At 43.4% G+C, this 17901-nt stretch overlaps 2 protein-coding genes across 19 annotated transcripts in view; both read left to right on the top strand.

Annotated features, from left to right (window-relative positions):
* The window catches only part of MACF1 (microtubule actin crosslinking factor 1), a 334551-nt gene that overhangs the window by 137590 nt on the left and 179060 nt on the right, over positions 1-17901 (top strand). The window lies entirely within an intron of this gene.
* On the top strand, positions 838-7067 carry LOC125134326 (uncharacterized). Its single transcript, XM_047793454.1, has one exon. It carries the CDS (start codon positions 4894-4896, stop codon positions 5998-6000), a length of 1107 nt encoding a protein of 368 aa, XP_047649410.1. The 5' UTR covers positions 838-4893; the 3' UTR covers positions 6001-7067.

Consider the following 17901-nt stretch of genomic DNA (forward strand, 5'->3'; position numbering starts at 1 on the left):
CATGCTATATAAAGCCAAATAGAAATGCAGAGAACTATCACATGTTAGGGGATCAGTAAAATAGTCCTTACAGCTCATCTCTGTTATTGGTACTAATGAAATAGAACAATGGTGTAGATACAGATGTAGGTGGTGGTTGTCATCCTGAGGATCTATTTGGTTGAAGGAGAGCCTGGTTCCAGATTAGAAATTTGATACTGTTGATTAGACTGGTAACTTATAGGGAGATTTATGGTTTCCAGTGCATTTTATTATTTATTTTTTTAATTTTAGGGCCGAGGCATATGAAAGTTCCCAGGCTAAGGGTCCAATTGGAGTTACAGCTGCTGGCCTACGCCACAGCAATGCCAGATCCGAGCCTCGTCTGTGATCTACACCACAGCTCACGGCAACACCAGATCCTTAACCCACAGAGTGAGGCCAGGAATCATGATAACCTGAGCCACAATGGGAACTCCTCCAGTGCATTTTATCACAAACTAAAAAGACATGTACTAACTGGGAACTAAATGGGAGGGATTCTTTTTATTTTGAGTTTTTAGTTATGAAAATTTTAATTACCCAGGAAAATACAGAAAAGTGTATAACAGATCTTCATGTGTGTAGTCACTTTCAAAATTAAACAGACGTTAATTTTATATTTGCTTTGGTTTCTTTTTTTTTTTTTTTCTTTCTCTTTAAAAAAAAGAAAACATTTCAGTTTTTCATTTTTTGTTTTTTAGCTTTTTAGGGCCACACCTGCGGCATATGGAAGCTCCCAGGCTAGGGGCTAAATCAGAGCTACAGCTGCAGGCCTGTGCCACAGCCACAGCGATGCCAGATCTGAGCTGCATCTGTGACCTACAGCACAGCTCACGGCAACTCTGGATCCTTAACCCACTGAGCGAGGCCAGGGATCGGACCTGCATCCTCCTGGATACTAGTTGGGTTTGTTAACCACTGAGCCATGACAGGAACTCTGAAGAAAACATTTCAGATACAGCCAATTTTCTTGTTCCTCTGTTCTCTTACCCTCCAGGTAAATACTGTCCTGAAGTTGGTGTATGTCATTGTCAAATATGCTCTGTACCTTTATGACAGATCAGGTATTCATGAGCAGTATGGGCTGCTGTTTTTATATTAGACACAAATAGTATCTTCTATATATCCTGTTTTCTTTAAAAAAAAAAAAAAAACCTATGTTTTTGATGTTAACTATGTTGATAAAGGAGGAGGACCTGATTTGTTCATCATACCTAATTTGCAGCCTATAATGTGAGTGGGTCCCCATGCCGCTGAGCAACACGGCTGTGATTATTTGCAGTCTACTGTTACATTCTATGAGGAAGGCATTCACTGCTGCAGTAAACATCTGTCCTCTTGCCTGTAGGAAAGTGGGGGTTTGAGGATGGATACCTGGACTGGAATTGCTATACTGTATGCCTTTTTCTTTTTTCTGTATACTTTTCTTTTTGCTGGTCATTCTCAGAAGCACAGTATGATGTGTGCAGTGTTGTGTGACACCTACCGTTGTCTCATGTGTTTGTTTTCTGGATCCTGCAGCAGGATGCGAGCTTAATAACATCAGGGACTTTGTCTCTTGTTTATTTCTTTGCCTGTCATATAAATATTTGTTAAATGAATAGATATTGTATGATTTTCTCAAAGCTGTGGGGTAGGTAGACCAGATAAGTAGACTGTAATGTCTATTTTCCTATGCCCATTGTTCAGAGGAGCAAACTGAAGTGCAGAGACCAGCTGACTTTCTTAGGGTACACATCGAGTTACAAATAAAAGGATTTCTTATCTCTTGGTTTTGTTCAAGCCTATTTTAAGGTACATGTTAGGATTTACAGTTTTTCTAAACGATAAGTTCTTGTAAATCAGAGTCTGACAAAATTAGCTTTCCAACTTTCAAATGTTTATTAAATAGTAGTGTATGTGGAGTGCTCTGAAAATTTAAAAGTCCGAAAAGTCAGGTCAAGAGTGGTCTGAGCTGGGGAGACTCAAGCCTTATGCCACTTAGTGCTTGGCACGAAGATGCGGCGGCATTTATGTTTGTGGAATGAATGAATGAGCTCTATCACTCTGGATGCTTTCACTCCTGCTGTCTCTGTGGGAGACCCGTGGGCAGTAAACAGTTAAGAAGAAAAAGCCAAAGGAGAAGACATGAAGAATAGGTGGCCCCTGAAATCCTGCTTTCCCGGAAGGCAGCGGGCCATATGTGAAGAGCTCAGGCTAGGTGAGAAGATGTTCCGGGGGTAACTTAGTGGAAGCCCCTATAGAGAAAATAAGCACCTAAACTTTGGATCTTGGAACATAGCTACTCTCCATAGAGCCCAATCAAGGAAAAGATCACATTAGGACCCTGCTGGTGGTGGAGCGCCTCACAGCTCTTAGCTCCGGTGGTAGATGGGGAGGAAGGGGGCTTACTGTGGACCAGGCACAGAGCCAAGCACTTTATGGACACCATCCCATGAACCCCCTCCCAACCCCATGAAGTTGGTGGCAGTATCCACATTTTATAGGTAAGGAGACTGAGACGCCTAGCAAGTTAGTTACTTAGATACTAAGTTAACAGAACTGGGAATTTGAACCTAGGTCTACCTTCCTCCACTCCTAGACCAATTTTCCTTTGGAGCAGAAGGAAATGAAAGCCCAATTCACCCAACATATGTAGAAAATTAAGAAAGAAAAGGCTCCTGGAACCAAATCTGCTTGGGTGGGTTAAGAATCTGGAGTTGTCACTGCCGTGGCTTGGGTTTGACCCCTAGTCTGGGAACTTCTGCATGCCGAGAGCAAGGCCAAAAGAAGTACATCTGCTCAGCTGTCAGGCCTCTCCATAAGGGAAGCCTGCAGCAGCCCCGGTCATATCCAGAGGCTGACTCTCTTGCCCGTGAGTTAGGGTTGATTGTTTTCAAGAATTTGATGTGTTTGTATTTCAGGGACGGAATTCAAGCTTCAGCATTGAGGTATGCATCTGAAAAGTGTCGTAGTTCTCACACTCTTCATGGGAGAAGTGCAGGCCTGGTGCTTGCTTGGAAAATTATAGTGTGTTGTCAGATTTTTTGCTGATAAACTGATTTCCTGGAGTGTGATTGGGTTTCTCTCCCACGCTAACCACCTTGTTGTATTTCTTGCTGTGGTTTACGATGGCCATAAGATGGTGCTGCAGCTTCACCGTCAGCCTTGGGAAAGACTTAGGGGAGAAAGAAGCCCGCCTGCAGTTGTGAGGCTAATTGGGGCATCAGCAGGGTCTCAGAAGCACTGCGCAGGAGCCGAGACTTTAGGGCTTCTTAGTGCCTTCCCTTTGGGGTGGGCATTTTGCAGGTCTCCAGGGGAGGTGGGTAGGCTTATGCAGGCTATTTCTCTCTGTGGTTCAGTCTGGATCCTTTTGGTATAGAATAAATAGCTTCAACTGACCTTCCACTTCATTTGGAGCCCTTCAGGCTGTGGTGTTATCTCACCTGCCAGTCGCCATACTAAAAAATGGGAGTGGGCAGAGCCCACTGGCACAGCAGGGTAGTTTTCGAGTCCAATTTTTTAGATCTTTAATTCAGACTTCCTTCCCTCTGCAATTTGAGTAAAAACCATCTGGGCCTCATTTCAGAGACTTCCTATCTTATTCCCAAGTGGCAAGAGTTATTGTTTTGTTTGAGTCCTGGGTCAGTGTGAGTCTAGTTGCCAATTCAGAACAGTGGGATTTCTTCCTCTTTCACGTAACTGAGTACAGGCTCCCATCTCTGCTGCAGTTAGAAGGCAGTGTAATGAGGGGTTGAAGTTACAAGTTTTAAACAGGAGTTCATGTTCTGGCTTTGGCACTTACAAGCTGTGTGGCCTTGAGCAAATGAATCAACTTTCTGAGACTTCCGTTTATTTACCTGTAAAGTGTGAAATAATAGTTTGACCTCACTTGGTTACTGTCAGAATTAAATGAGACAATTCATAGCTTAGCACAAGGTAAGGCACATAACAAATGCTAAAAAAGTGTTAGCTGTCAGCAGCAGCAATAATTACTGTTAAACATTCATGTCAACTCTTTCAGCAGAAATGCTGCTTCTCTGTTGACTTTGGAAATGGTATCCTTTTTACTGAGCATCCATACACTCAAAACCGTTTTCCAGGTTTCTCCTCCAGCAGAATTAACAGAATTCTCTAAAAAGGAGGGAAATAAATGCTACAGGAGGCTAGATCTTTAAAGTTTGTATTTCTTTTTGTAACTAGAGGATTAGGCTCTCGTTTCTGCCCTGAAAAAACTGAGGTTGTTACTCCTGCTTGCTATTTTCTTTTGGACATCCTGGTGCAGCCGTTGGAAGCTATTTCCCTTCACAGTCTGGGGGCCATAACTGTGGCGTCCTCAGCCCTGGTGCTTCTCAGCCCTTCTCTTCCTGATTGGTACCAGCCGTTGGTTTGCTTTCCCCCTCTTTCTCCTCCTCCTTCTTCACGTTACCTTCTCTCGTGGCCTCTCTTCTTTCCCCTCCCTTTTTCATTTACTCTTACATCCCCTCCCTCCCTCCCGCCCTCCCTAAATCCTTCCCTCCCATGGTTTCCAGCTCCTTTTTGCTTTCTGTTTGTGTTTCTGAGGGCAGTGCTCCAATTACCTCATATTTGGAGAGAGGAAGCTGTAGCCAATCCGGTTTCTGTCTGCTTTTAGGTCAAGTGATTTCTGAACTGCAGTGAGATGCTTTGAATTTGTCTTGTTGCAGCTCCCAGCCTGTAAGATGGCTGTCTGAATCGGCAGCGGCTGGAAGAGACAGAGAGAGGCGGGGAGGGAGGGAGGAAGAATTGGAGGGATCGCCGGCACAGTGCGTGTTTTTAAATGTGCATCTAATCCGATGAAGCCAAGGTTGGGATTTCTCTGGGACCCCAGGACTGGCTTAGCTGCGTTTTTTGCCAAGATTAGGAAGGAAAGCAATGGGAAATTCACTGGGCTGCGTTAAAGAGCCGAAAGATTCAATAGCTATTCCTGAGAAGGCTCCCATATCTCCTAAGAAAAGGGTTCGGTTCAAAAGGAAGTGGAGGGGGAAGAAAACCCCTACTCCAGAGGCACCTCGTGAGCAAGAACCCTTGCAAGGAACTGGAGCCGTTGAAGAGGCTGAAGCCCTGACGAAGTTAACAGTGAGTCTCCAAAAGGAGGAAGGAGTGGGAGGGGTAGAGCCAGCTCCCCCAGACATTTTACTGCCCGGGGACTCGGCCCCCAACTCAGGCGTGGGAGATCAGGGGATGATCGTGCAGGTGAAAGAGAGGTTCCAAGAGGAGATCCAGACCGCTCACCTTTTGTCGGAGAATGAGTCATCAGTCGCCGGAGGGGTCTGGGATTCCCTGGGAGAGGGGATGATGGTCATCGCTCGCCTGCTTGATAACCCAGCAGAAAAGAACTGTGAGAAGTCAGTGAGCCAACTGGTGGAATTTCCGAGGACAGCATCCTGCAGCAGCAGGGCTGTGCTACTGCCTTTGCAAGGAGGGACTGCAGTGGAGAAAGGAGATACTCAGCTTGGATTTGGGAGCAGCACTTTCCACAGGACAGACTACTCCACTGATACAGGAAATCAAGACCATCTTTCTGAGTGCTGGAGTGTGGGGGGAGGAACCAAGAGTATTTTAAGTAGCCCTCAGTCAGGTTCCTGGATTGCAGAAGGTTCTGTTCCTTCATCACTGCTGGACCGATCGAGGGTCCAGAGCCGCACAGAGCCTGCTCGTGTGGGTCAAGTGCCCCGCCAGCTCCCCAGACCGCCTACCTCTCAGAGTGATTTATCCATCAGTGGCATGACTGTGAACATCTTGCCTTCTTCCTCCGGCTATGGCAGCGATGGGCTGCACTTACGTGGGGTCCAGCCTAAAGATACAGAGCCTGAAAAGAGCTCCACATCCTTCTCAGAAGAGGATGGCACCCTTTCTTTGGAGGCAAGCCTCCCCCTTATGGGGTCTGGAGGAGGTGGGCAGGCACATTCAAGGGCTGGTCTAAGAGTGGTTTGCATTACTGGCCACCAACTTAGGAAAGTGGAACACAGTGAACAGTGAGGATCTTAGTGCTTCTTCCCAACTTTACTTGGATGTCAGGTGCTGGGAGTTAGTAGCTGTTGTGCTAGGCAAGCAGATTCTATTTCAGGTCTGCCCCTTGATGCTTGAAACCATCTTGTGTCCCTGGGGAATCCCTGACTCCAGGTAACCATGCCACATAATTGCTCGAGCTATGTGGTTGGGGTTATCTCTCAAGGTGCAGTGCTAGGTAATACTTAACTCTTTAGCAGGTCTATTGATCAGCTTCCTTGCTATAAGAAGTGGTGTGGCACCAAGAGGCCCAGCTGAACCTCTGAAATGGGTGTCAAAGTTGGGGGGGTGGTCGGAGTGTCGAGGGGGTGAGGGGTGAGCCACTGTCTTCATTGTGATTGCTCCTCCCCCAGAGGGTGATGCTCTTACTGGAGCTGATGTAATCCCTCTCCCAAGGGAACACTGCTAATGACAGCACCCATTCAGCGTTTGTGCAGGTGGAGCAGCTAAGCCTCTTGTGGTTCCTAATTCCTAATGAGGAGAGGGGCATGGATTCATCCGGAGATGAGTCCAGAGCCGGGAGGGGTACAGAAGGGGGGTTAGGGCAGTTTGAAGGTTCAAGGCCAGAAAAAGTTTGTTTTCTGATTGGATTTGTTTATGGCCCTAACATTCTTTTTTTTGTGAGGTATTTTCTATAAGTGGAGGTGGTGGTAGTGATAGGTGTTGAGTGCTATGAATGTTTTTAGGGGTCAGGGAATGAGTGAGACTTCAGGAGCTCTGGCTACTGAGAGGGGAGGGGACTCAGCAAGACCCTGGGTGGCACAGGTCTGGTCTGGCATATACAGGTGTGATTGTGTAGGTGACTGAGGTTATAATTCATCAGTGACTGCAGAACTTTTGTGGGCACATCAGTCTCTGCAGCAGAAATAAAAACTTTAGGTCCCAGAGCAGCAAGAGGTGGAAGACAGAGCAGAGCGTTTTCCTTGCTGGGCTGTGGACAGCTGCCCTGATGTCTTCGGAGCAGATGGTATGGTCCAACTACTGGTGGCTGGCTTATTGCCAACAATGAGAATGGGGAGAGATGCATTTTTTTTTTTTGTCTTTTTGCTATTTCTTTGGGCCACTCCCGTGGCATATGGAGGTTCCCAGGCTAGGGGTCTAATCGGAGCTGTAGCCACTGGCCTACGCCAGAGCCACAGCAACACAGGATCCGAGGCGCGTCTGCAACCTACACCACAGCTCACGGCAACGCTGGATCCTTAACCCACTGAGCAAGGGCAGGGACCGAACCCGCAACCTCATGGTTCCTAGTCGGATTCATTAACCACTGCGCCACGACGGGAACTCCGAGAGATGCATATTTTAAACTGATCTGTGCTTAAAAATGTCCTTTTGGGTGATGAATTTTCCCCACGGATAGGCCCATTTCAGCGCCCTTTGTTATTACAGAGTATGGAGAGTCCCAGCAGTTGGAGGGAAAAAATAGCCATTGAAAAATGGCCTGCAGCATAGGGAAGCCAGGGATTGAACCCGTGCCGCAGCAGTGACAATGCTGGTTTCTTAATCCACTGAGCCACAAGGGAACTCTGAAAAACATTTAGTATGTGGTTGGCAAGAGGCCTCCTTGGGCTTTTCCATGTAAAAGTAAGTGTGTTTGTGTGCGTGTGTGTGTTAAGGTGGGAAGGGAGAGAGTGAGGCTGCTGGGACGGGGTGTATTTGAGTTTCATCAGATAAGAGGAAATGTCAAAGTCAGCTTTTATCCTTGTACAGAGTGGATGTTGAGTAGTTGCAGCAGCACCGATTGCTGAACTGATTGCTCCTTTGATTTCCCTGGCATTAAAGCTGAAGTTGTGGAGGCGTCACAAGATTTAGGATACGTGCTCATAGGTAGGTGTGAGATCGTCAGAAAGTTTGGAGTGTAAAATGTTAAGGGACTCCTAGTGGAGATCAGGTCTAGGTAATGGCCCAGAGGTGACCGTGGCACTTTGGTACGGGATGTCCACACTGGGGCGGGAAGCTTCTGGACCCCTCTGTGAAGAGTCTTCAAGAAAAGATTTGTGGGGAGTTCCTGTTGTGGCTCAGTGGGTTAAGAATTCGACACAGTGTCCATGAGGTGGGTTCAACCCCTGGCCTCGCTCAGTGGGTTAAGGGTCTGGTGTTGCCCCAAGCTTCGGCATAGGTCACAGATGTGGCTCAGATTCAGCATTGCTGTGGCTGTGGTGTAGGCCGGCAGCTGCAGCTCTGATTTGACTCCCTGGTCTGGGAACTTCCGTATGCTGCAGGTGCAGCTGTAAAAAGAAGAAAGGAGATTGGTGGAAGAAACCTTTGGACCGTGATCTGTAGTTTGACAGATAGCAGCGTGATGCTCGGGCTGTTCAGTATATGCATTTTCTGGGCAGCTCAGCTCTCCATCCCATCCCAGCTACCCCTTGCCGGCAGACACACAACTGCTGAGGTGTAGCTTGGGCCGAAAAACTAGGTGACTGAAAGTCAGCTATGAGGTTCTGTGTCTATCGTGTGGTGCAGGGAACACAGAAGGACCATTCTGTGTGCCAGATAAGAAGTGATTTCTCAAGATAAGTGTGAACTCCCTTGGGATGAAAGTCCTTAAGGTCACGAGGGTCTCAAATCCTCACTGGTCTCTGCAGGCATTGTCTTCAGGAAGCTGTCCCCTCGCTGGCAGCCTGTTACAAGGCCTGCGGCCGGTGGCAGCCAGAGAGACAGGCAGCATGTTCCCACAGTGCAGACCTCCCCTGAAATGTGGGCTGAGCCTCAAGGCGAGAGCCTCTGACTGGAGTGTGAGAGCCCTGGGAGGACGCTGGGGTCAGGAGAGCAGCTGCTGCTCATCGCACACCAGCTCCTTCCTACAGAGGAGACAGCAGGCAGCTGCTGGTTGGCTGGTGCTTGTTTTGTTTTGTCTTTGACATGTCAGGGTAGTAACCCTCCTCAGAAACAATTCGAGCTCCAGAGTGGTGTCTGTCCTTGGCCTAATTCCGGCCACATTGTCTCTTGTTGATCAGTCCAGGACATGGTGATGGGAGTAGGGCCAGGCTGTGGCCGCACTGAAACTTGGCAATGGGTTGTTTCTTTTCAAGATAGAACTGAGAACTGATCCTGATTCTTGCTGAGTGCCGGCTTTAGGTAATAGAAGACAAATGGTCTGCTTTTCTTTTCACCTGGTGATGCTGATTGAGTCTTCTCCTGTCAGGAAAGAGTTAACAATGGAAACAGGATGACAGGGGCCAGGAGGGAAAAAATGGTTTTCAGAATGATAAGTAGACTAGGATTTGGAGCTGGATGGGAGCGAGTTAATAGCAATTGTACTTTGATGTCAGACAAAGGCCTTCTCGAGCCTATTCCATCTCTCAGGAGGACTCCCCACTCCAGCTGCCATCAATAGTCATAATACCTCGCTTCATGGAACAAGGAAAACTGTCGAACATCCCTTTCTTCTCTCTGTCTTGGCTCCCACAGCCAACCTCCTGCCCACTGTTAGTGGATTCTGTTGAATAAAGAATTTGGCCCTCTACCTTTGTGTGTGCCATAAACCCTTAGCGTCCCTACAATTTTGAGTAAACAGTCAGATAACATTGGAGCTAGAGAAGATGAAAATGAAATCAGTTGGTATGTTATTTTCTGGGCTGAGCCTTTTTAAAGAGTCTCCCTTTCTCATTTCTCCTATTTAATTATAGGGAAAGTTGTTTTACTAATACTGGCTTTGTATTACAAGGAGAAAGCAAAATTAACCAGATGATACTGTTGGAGGAATGTAGCTAAAGTTACAGTTAGAGCTTTAAGAGAGGACTTTTTTCATTTTCAAAAAATTTTAATTTATTGAAAAATATTACCAAAGACTCGCCATTATTTTTCAGGTATAACAATGGTATTGTGGTTATTTTTTTTTAATAGTTCTTTTAAAGATACACATTGCAGTGTTTTTGGAGGAAATGATAGTGTGGGACTTGCTTCAGAATAATAGGGGAGGGGTGAAGTGGGCAGAATGTAGATGAAACAAGATTAACTATGAGCTGATAATTGTTGAAACTGGGTGATGGGTACCTAGGAATTCATTTTACCATTCTTTCTTTTTTGGTAATAGTTGATATTTTCCATTTCAGATGGAGAGTTTTTCTGAGTTTGGTTTGATTTGCTTTTTGCTGCTCTTCTCACTAATTTGTATTTTTGGGGGTCAAATTGTGTTATTTATGTTAACATGTAGTAAGTTAATTATCTTTTTAAAAAATGCTATCCCTTTCATACCTCTGGCAACAACCATCTGTTCTCTGTATCTATGAGCTTTTTTTTTTTTTTTTTTTAAAGATTCCATGTATAGAAAGAATCACACAGTATTTGTCTTTCTCTGTCTGACTTTTTTCACTTAGCATAATGCCCTTGAGGTCCACCCATGTTGTCCCAGATGGCAAGATTTCATTCTTTTTAATGGCTGAATAATGTTGCATTGTGCGTATATGCCACACTTTCTTTATCTATTCATCTATCAATGGACACTTCAGTTGTTTCCATATCTTGGCTATTGTAAATAAAGCTGCAGTGAATGTAGGAGTGCATGTATCTTTTCAAGTTAGTGTTTTCACTTTCTTTGGATAAATATCCAGAAGTGGAATTGCTTCATCATAAGGTAGTTCCATTCTTAATTTTTTGAGGAACCGTCATACTGTTCTCCATAGTGGCTGCACCAATTTACATTCCCACCAAAAGTGCACAATGTTCTTTTTTCTCCACATCCTTTTCAATATGTGTTGTTTCTTGTCTTTTTTGATAACAGCCATTCTAATAGGTGTGAGGCAGTATATCACTGTGGTTTGGATTTTCTTTTCTTTTCTTTTTTTTTTTTTTGTCTTTTTGCCTTTTCTAGGGCTGCTTCCGCAGCATATGGAGATTCCCAGGCTAGGGGGTCTAATCGGAGCCGTAGCCACCAGCCTACACCAGAGCCACAGCAACGCAGGATCCGAGCCGCGTCTGCAACCTACACCATAGCTCACGGCAACGCCGGATCCTTAACCCACTGAGCAAGGCCAGGGATCGAACCCGCAACCTCATGGTTCCTAGTCAGATTCGTTAACCACTGCGCCACGACGGGAACTCCTGTGGTTTGGGTTTTCATTCCCTTGATGATTAGTCATGTTGAGCATCTTTTGATATACCTGTTGGCCATCTGGATGACTTCTTTGTAAAAATGACTATTCAGATCTTCTGCCAATTTTTATTTATTTATTTTTAGGGCTGCATCCATGGCATATGGATGTTCCCAGTCTAGGGGTTGAATCAGAGCTACAGCTGTCGGCCTATGCCACAGCCAAGCCAGATCCAAGCCACGTCTGCAACCTACACCACAGCTCACAGCAATGGTGGACCCTTAACCCACTGGGCAAGGCCAGGGATTGAACCGGCAACCTCATGGTTCCTAGTTGGATTCATTAACCACTGAGCCATGACAGGAACTCCCCGCCAATTTTTAAATTGGATTGTTTGTGTTTTTACTTTTGAGTTGTATAAATTATTTATGTACTTTGGATGTTAACTTATTATGATATATGATTAGTAGATAGTTTCTCCCATTCTGTGGGTTGCCTTTTCATTTTGTTGATGGTTTCCTTTGCTGTGTAGAAGGTGTTTAGTATGACGTAGTCCCACTTGGTTTTTTTTGTTTTTTGTTTTTTGTTTTTTTGCTTTTGATGTCAGATTAAATACACCATTGCCAAGATCTATGTCAAAGATCTTGCTGCCTATGTTTTAACCTAGGAATTTTATGATTTTTATGTCTTATGGTTAAGTCTTTAATCCATTTTCAGTTTATTTTTTGGCCATGCCTGCGGCATGTGGAAGTTCCCGGGCCAGGGATCAAACCTATGCCACAGCAGTGACCCAAGCTGCTGCAGTAACAACACCATATCCCTAACCTGCTGTGCCACAAGAGAACTCTGTTTTCATTTTTCGGTTTTGTTTTTTTCGCTGCTCCTTGGCATATGGAATTCCTGGGCCAAGGATCAGATCCCAGCCACAGTTGTGACCAGTGCTCTGCTGCAGCTTTAACAGTGCTAGGTCCTTAACCCACTGTGCCAGGCCAGGGATTGAATCTGTATCCCAGCACTCTAGAGATGCCATCAATCCCATTGTGCCACAAGTGGGAACGCCTCAGTTAATTTTTGTGTATGGTGTCAGATAGTCGTTGAAGTTCATTCTTTTTGCATTTGATTGTCTAGTTTTCCCAACACTGCTTATTGAAGAGACCATCTTTTTCCCATTAAGTATTTTTGGCTTCTTTTTGGTGAATTAATTGACCACATATAAATGGTTTTATTTCTGGCCTTTCTATTCTGTTCCATTTGTCTATGTGTCTGTTTTTATGCCAAATGCCACACTGTTTTAATTACTACAGCTTTATAATGTTGTTTGAAATCAGGGAGCATGATGCCTACAGCTTTGTTCTTTTCTCAAGATTGCCTTGGCTAATCAGTTTGTGTTTGTGTCTGTGTGTGTGTTTGTGGTTCCATACAAATTTTAGGGCTAGTTGTTCTATTTTTTTGAAAAGTGCCATTGCAATTTTTTAAAAATCTTTTCTAGTGCTGCACCCACAGCATATGGAGGTTCCCAGGATAGGGGTCTAATTGGAGCTATAGCTGCTAGCCTACACCACAGCTCACGGCAACACCAGATCCTTAACCCACTGAGCAAGGCCAGGGATCGAACCTACAACCTCATGGTTCCTAGACAGATTTGTTAACCATTGAGCCACTACAGGAATTCCACATTAGAATTTTGATAGAGATTGCACTGAATCTAGATTGCTTTGAGTATTATGGACATTTTAACAGTATAGATTCTTCTAGTACATGAGCTCAGAATATCTTTCCATTTAATTGTATCTAAAATTTCTTTCATTGATGCCTTATAGTTTTCAGTATACAGGTCTCTCCCCTCCTTGGTTAAATTTATTCCTAGGTAACAACATTGTAAATCAACTATACTTCAATAAAACTTTAAAAATGAAAAAAAAATTAAAATGAAAAAATTATTCTTAAGTATTGTATTCTTTTTGATGAAATCGTAAATGGGATTATTCTCTTTATTTCTCTTTCTGATAGTTTGTTATTAGTATATAAAAATGGAACAGATTTTTGCCTATCAATTTTGTAACCTGCAACTTTATTGAATTTGTTTACTCTAACTTTTTTTTATGTCTTTAGCAATCTTTGTAGTTTTCTACATATAATATCCTGTTATCTGCAAAGTGGCAGTTTTCCTTCTTCCTTTCCAACTTGGGTGCCTTTTCTTTTCTTGCCTAATTGCCCTGGCTAGGACTTCCAATATTATGCTGAATAAAAGTGGCTAGAGGGGGCATCCTTTTCTTGTTCCTGATCTGAGAGGAAAGGGTTTCAGCTTTTTATCATTAAGTGTGGTATTAGCTGTGGCCTTTATTATGATGAAGTAGGTTTAATCTATACCTACTTTGTTGAGAATTAAAAAAAAAAAAATTAGGAGTTCCCGTCGTGGCTCAGTGGTTAATGAATCCGACTAGGAACCATGAGGTTGCGGGTTCAATCCCTGGCCTTGCTCAGTGGGTTAAGGATCTGGCGTTGCCGTGAGCTGTGGTGTAGGTTGCAGATGTGGCTCGGATCTGGCGTTGCAGTGGCTCTGGTGTAGGCCAGCAGCTACAGCTCGGATTAGATCCCTAGCCTGGGACCTTCCATATGCCAAGGGAGCGGCCCTAGAAATGGCAAAAAAAAAAAAAAAGAAAAAAATTGTTGGAATATAGTTGACTTAGAACAAATACTCCTTTTGTCTTTTCAGGGCTGCACTGCAGTATATGGAAATTTCCAGCCTAGGGGTCAAATCAGAGCTGTAAACCAATGGCCAACACTATAGCCATAGCAATGCAGGATCTGAGCCGTGTCCACAACCTATAATACCACAGCTCATGGCAATGAAGGATCCCCAACCCACTGCACCACAATGGGAGCTCCTACTTTAACGTACTGTTGAATTCAGTTTGCTAACTTTTTTTTCACTGGCAGCATAAGGAAGTTCCCAGGCTAGGGACTGAGTTGGAGCTACAGCTGCTGGTCTTCACCACAGCCATAGCAAGGCCAGATCCAAGCCGTGTCTGCAGCCTATGCTTACACTGAACCTTGTGGCAGTGCTGGATCCTTGACCTACTGAGTGAGGCCAGGGATCAAACTTCCATCCTCACAGCTACTAGTCAGGTTGTTTCCACTAAGTCACAACAGGAACTTCTTCTTCTTTTTTTTTTTTTTAAGGATTTTTGCATCTATGTTCATCAGGAATACTGTAATTTTCTTTTCTTGAAGTGTCTTTGTGTAGTTTTGTTATCAAAGTGATGAAATGAGTAGTCTCATGAAATGAGTTTGGAAGAGTTCCTTCCTTCCTCTTCTGTTTTTTGGAAGAGGATGAGAAGTGTTGGTATTAATTCTTCTTTGAATGTTTGATAGAGTCCATCGGTGAAACGCTTAGATCCTGGACTTTTGTTTGTTGAGGTGTTTTTGATTACTAAGTCAATCTCTCCTTAACAGTAATCAGTCTGTTCAGATTTTCTGTTTCATCATGATTCAGTCTTAGTTTTGTTGATCTTTTCTGTTATCTGTTTGGTCTTTGTTTCACTTGTTTCTGCTCTGATCTTCTACTAACTTTGGGTTTCATTTTTCTTCTTTTTCTAGTTCCTTGAGGTGAAAAGTTAAGAAAAATAATGGTAGAGTTATTATACAGTGCACATACTGAAAAAGACTTAATGTCCAGAATATATGACGTGAAGTGGTTTAGAGTATAGAGCCAGGTTAGCTGAGTTTGAATTCCAGCTCTACTGTTTACTAGCACGGCAAGTTACTTAACTTCTCTGTGACACAATTTCCTCATTTGTAAATTGAGGATAAGATAGTATATACTTTGTAGGGCTGTTGTGAGAATTATGAGTTAATACAAGTAAAACATAGTGTTAATTATTGATATTATTTAAATACTAAAAAAAAAAAAAAAGAAAGAAAGAAAAGGGATAACACCCTAACAGAAAAATAGGGAAAAGCCCAGGAATAAGCAATTCACAAAAAAGGGAAAAACCCAGATGCCGCATATATAGGCATTCTTCTCGGCTGTCAAAAATACAGCAAGATGCCATTTTATACCCACCAGACTGGCAGAAGACAAAAAAAAATCTGAAAATATAAAACGTAAGCAGGAGTTCCCGTCGTGGCGCAGTGGTTAACGAATCCGACTAGGAACCATGAGGTTGCGGGTTCGGTCCCTGCCCTTGCTCAGTGGATTAAGGATCCGGTGTTGCCGTGAGCTGTGGTGTAGGTTGCAGACGAGGCTCGGATCCCGCGTTGCTGTGGCTCTGGCGTAGGCCGGTGGCTACGGCTCCGATTCACCCCCTGGCCTGGGAACCTCCATATGCCGCGGGAGCGGCCCAAGAAATAGCAACAACAACAACAACAACAAAAGACAAAAAAAAAAAGTAAGCAAAGATATACATATAGTGATGTAAAACTCTCTTCAGACCCTTGCGGATAGAAGTTTAAATTGGTACTGTTATTTCGACAGCACTTTGACAATATTTAGGAGAATTTTTTTTTTGGCCTTTTTAGGGCCAAACCTGCAGCATATGAAAGTTCCCAGGCTAGGGGTCACATTACAGCCAAAGCTGCCAGCCTAGACTGCAGCCTCAGCAACATGGGATCGAGCCCTGTCTGCAAAGTACACCACAGCTAACAGCAATGCCAGATCCTTAACCCCCTGAGCGAGGCCAGGGATGGAACCTGTGTCCTCATGGATATTAGTTGGGTTTGTTACTACTGAGCCACGACGGGAACTCCTGGGAGAATTTTAAAATGTCCATAATTCTGTGACCCAGAATTTCCATTCTACTTACAGTCCCTAGAGAAACCTCTATGACTCAACTTGAGTATTGAAAGGACACCCTTGATCTTTATCTAACTCTTCTGTTGATAATAAACATAGCTGCACAATGATCCCTCTAGCCAGGCATTTGTAATGAACAAATGTAATTTGTGTTGTGCCGGGACCTGATTCTTGAATGAAAGTCTGATGCCTTCACTGCAGTGGAATGAAGTCAGCTAGGACCTTTAGGATGTGTGAATCAGGTACCTAACAGCTCATTACACCTAGTCCATTCCCTGAGACTTATATAGACTTACAGAGTCCAAACTCCTCAGTCCAGCATTCCACCGCCCCCATGATCTCTCTAATCTTTTCTCCTATATCAGTTCCCAGTTTCCTTTTAACAGGTCTGTCCCTTAACCATCTGCTACTCCTGTTTCAGCTTCTAATCTTTGTTTGTATCCACTCTCTACCTAGAATTCTTTTCTTCTTTCCCTTTGTCTGTTCTATAACATCCTTCAAGGATAAGTTTAAATCATACTTAAGGGTTTTTTGTTTGTTTGTTTTTGTTTTTTTTTGTTTTTTTGTTTTTGTTTGTTTTTTGCTTTTTCAGGGCCACACCCATGGCATATGCAAGTTCCCAGGCTAGGGGTTGAATCAGAACTGCAGCTGCAGGCCTACACCACAGCCACAGCAACACCACATCTGAGCCGAGTCTGCAACCTACACTGCAGCTCACCACAGCAGTATTGGAACCTTAACCTACAGATTGGGGCCAGGGATTGAACCTGTGTCCTCATGGATACCAGTCAGGTTGGTTACGGCTAAGCTACAATAGGAACTCTAAGAAGTATTTTTAGCACTCCAGCCTATATAATTTTTCATTCTGAGATCCGCTGTTGAATATTACTATGTTGTTGTTGCTCTTTTGGGGCCTTAAATTATGTGGAACTCTTTCATGTGACTTTACCACATATGACTAAATATAAGGTAAGATTTTTTTTCTTCAGAAATTAGCCTTTAAAAAAAAAAGGGTTGTCTTTGTATTTGACTTTTTATAAAATCTTTCTTGTTACTGAACTTATAGTCAGTACTTGAAAAAGGATGAATAAATTTGTGTCACTGTATGCCAGTTCAGTCAATACCAATTTTGGTATAGATGAACTAACATAATTGGTTAAATAAGAATGACTAGAAATCTTAAGTTTTAGCTGTTGTTCTTGAGAATATAACCTCCTAATTTGAAATGTTGTATGTAATGATTGTATGTCTTGATCACATTAAAAAATTTAAAAACATCACCCATATCACTTATAAAACACACAGAGCAGGTGATCACATTATGGAAATTATGAACAAATACTATTGAATGAATGGAAAAAAGGAAAACTAATCCAGGGAGTTCCCATTGTGGTACAGCAGAAACTGGTATCCATGAGGAATCTGACTAGTATCCAAGAGGATGCAGGTTCAATCCCTGCTTAGTGGATCAGGGATCCGGCATTGCCATGAGCAGTGGAGTAGCTTGCAGACATGGCTTGGATCCTACATTGGTGTGGCTGTGGCATAGGCCAGCAGCTGTAGCTCCAATTTGACCCCTAGCCTGGGAACTTCCATATGCTGTGGGTACAACCCTAAAAAGCAAAAGAAAAAAAAAAGAAAGAAAGAAAACTAATCTAATGTTATGCAGTTGGATTCTTATGGCTGGGGATGAAATTTCCAGGGACAGTATGGATTCAGAAAATTGCTCTTATATCTCAGAATTCTTGAAATGTAGATGGTATTTTCTAGAAAATTTATTCAAAAAGTAGCTTTGTTATTTTTAAGTGGATTTATTAATGAAAAACATTAATGACAAAGATGCATGTGAAGAATTTGAATAACATAATTCCATGAAATATAAAGGTAAAAAGAAGCATGAATATGAAATGCATTAGACATACTGTTTATTTTTTTTATTTATTGAAGTAGAGCTTGCAGTGTTGTGTTGGTTCCTGGTGTAGAGCAAAGTGATTCAGTTTTGTGTGTTTGTGTGTATATATATGTACACTTATGTATACT

Source organism: Phacochoerus africanus, chromosome 8 (genome assembly GCF_016906955.1).
Source record: "Phacochoerus africanus isolate WHEZ1 chromosome 8, ROS_Pafr_v1, whole genome shotgun sequence".
Classification (NCBI taxonomy): domain Eukaryota; kingdom Metazoa; phylum Chordata; class Mammalia; order Artiodactyla; family Suidae; genus Phacochoerus; species Phacochoerus africanus.

Coding starts and splice junctions, on each gene's coding strand:
- LOC125134326 (XM_047793454.1), top strand. CDS start 4,894: ATGGGAAATTCACTGGGCTGCGTTAAAGAGCCGAAAGATTCAATAGCT.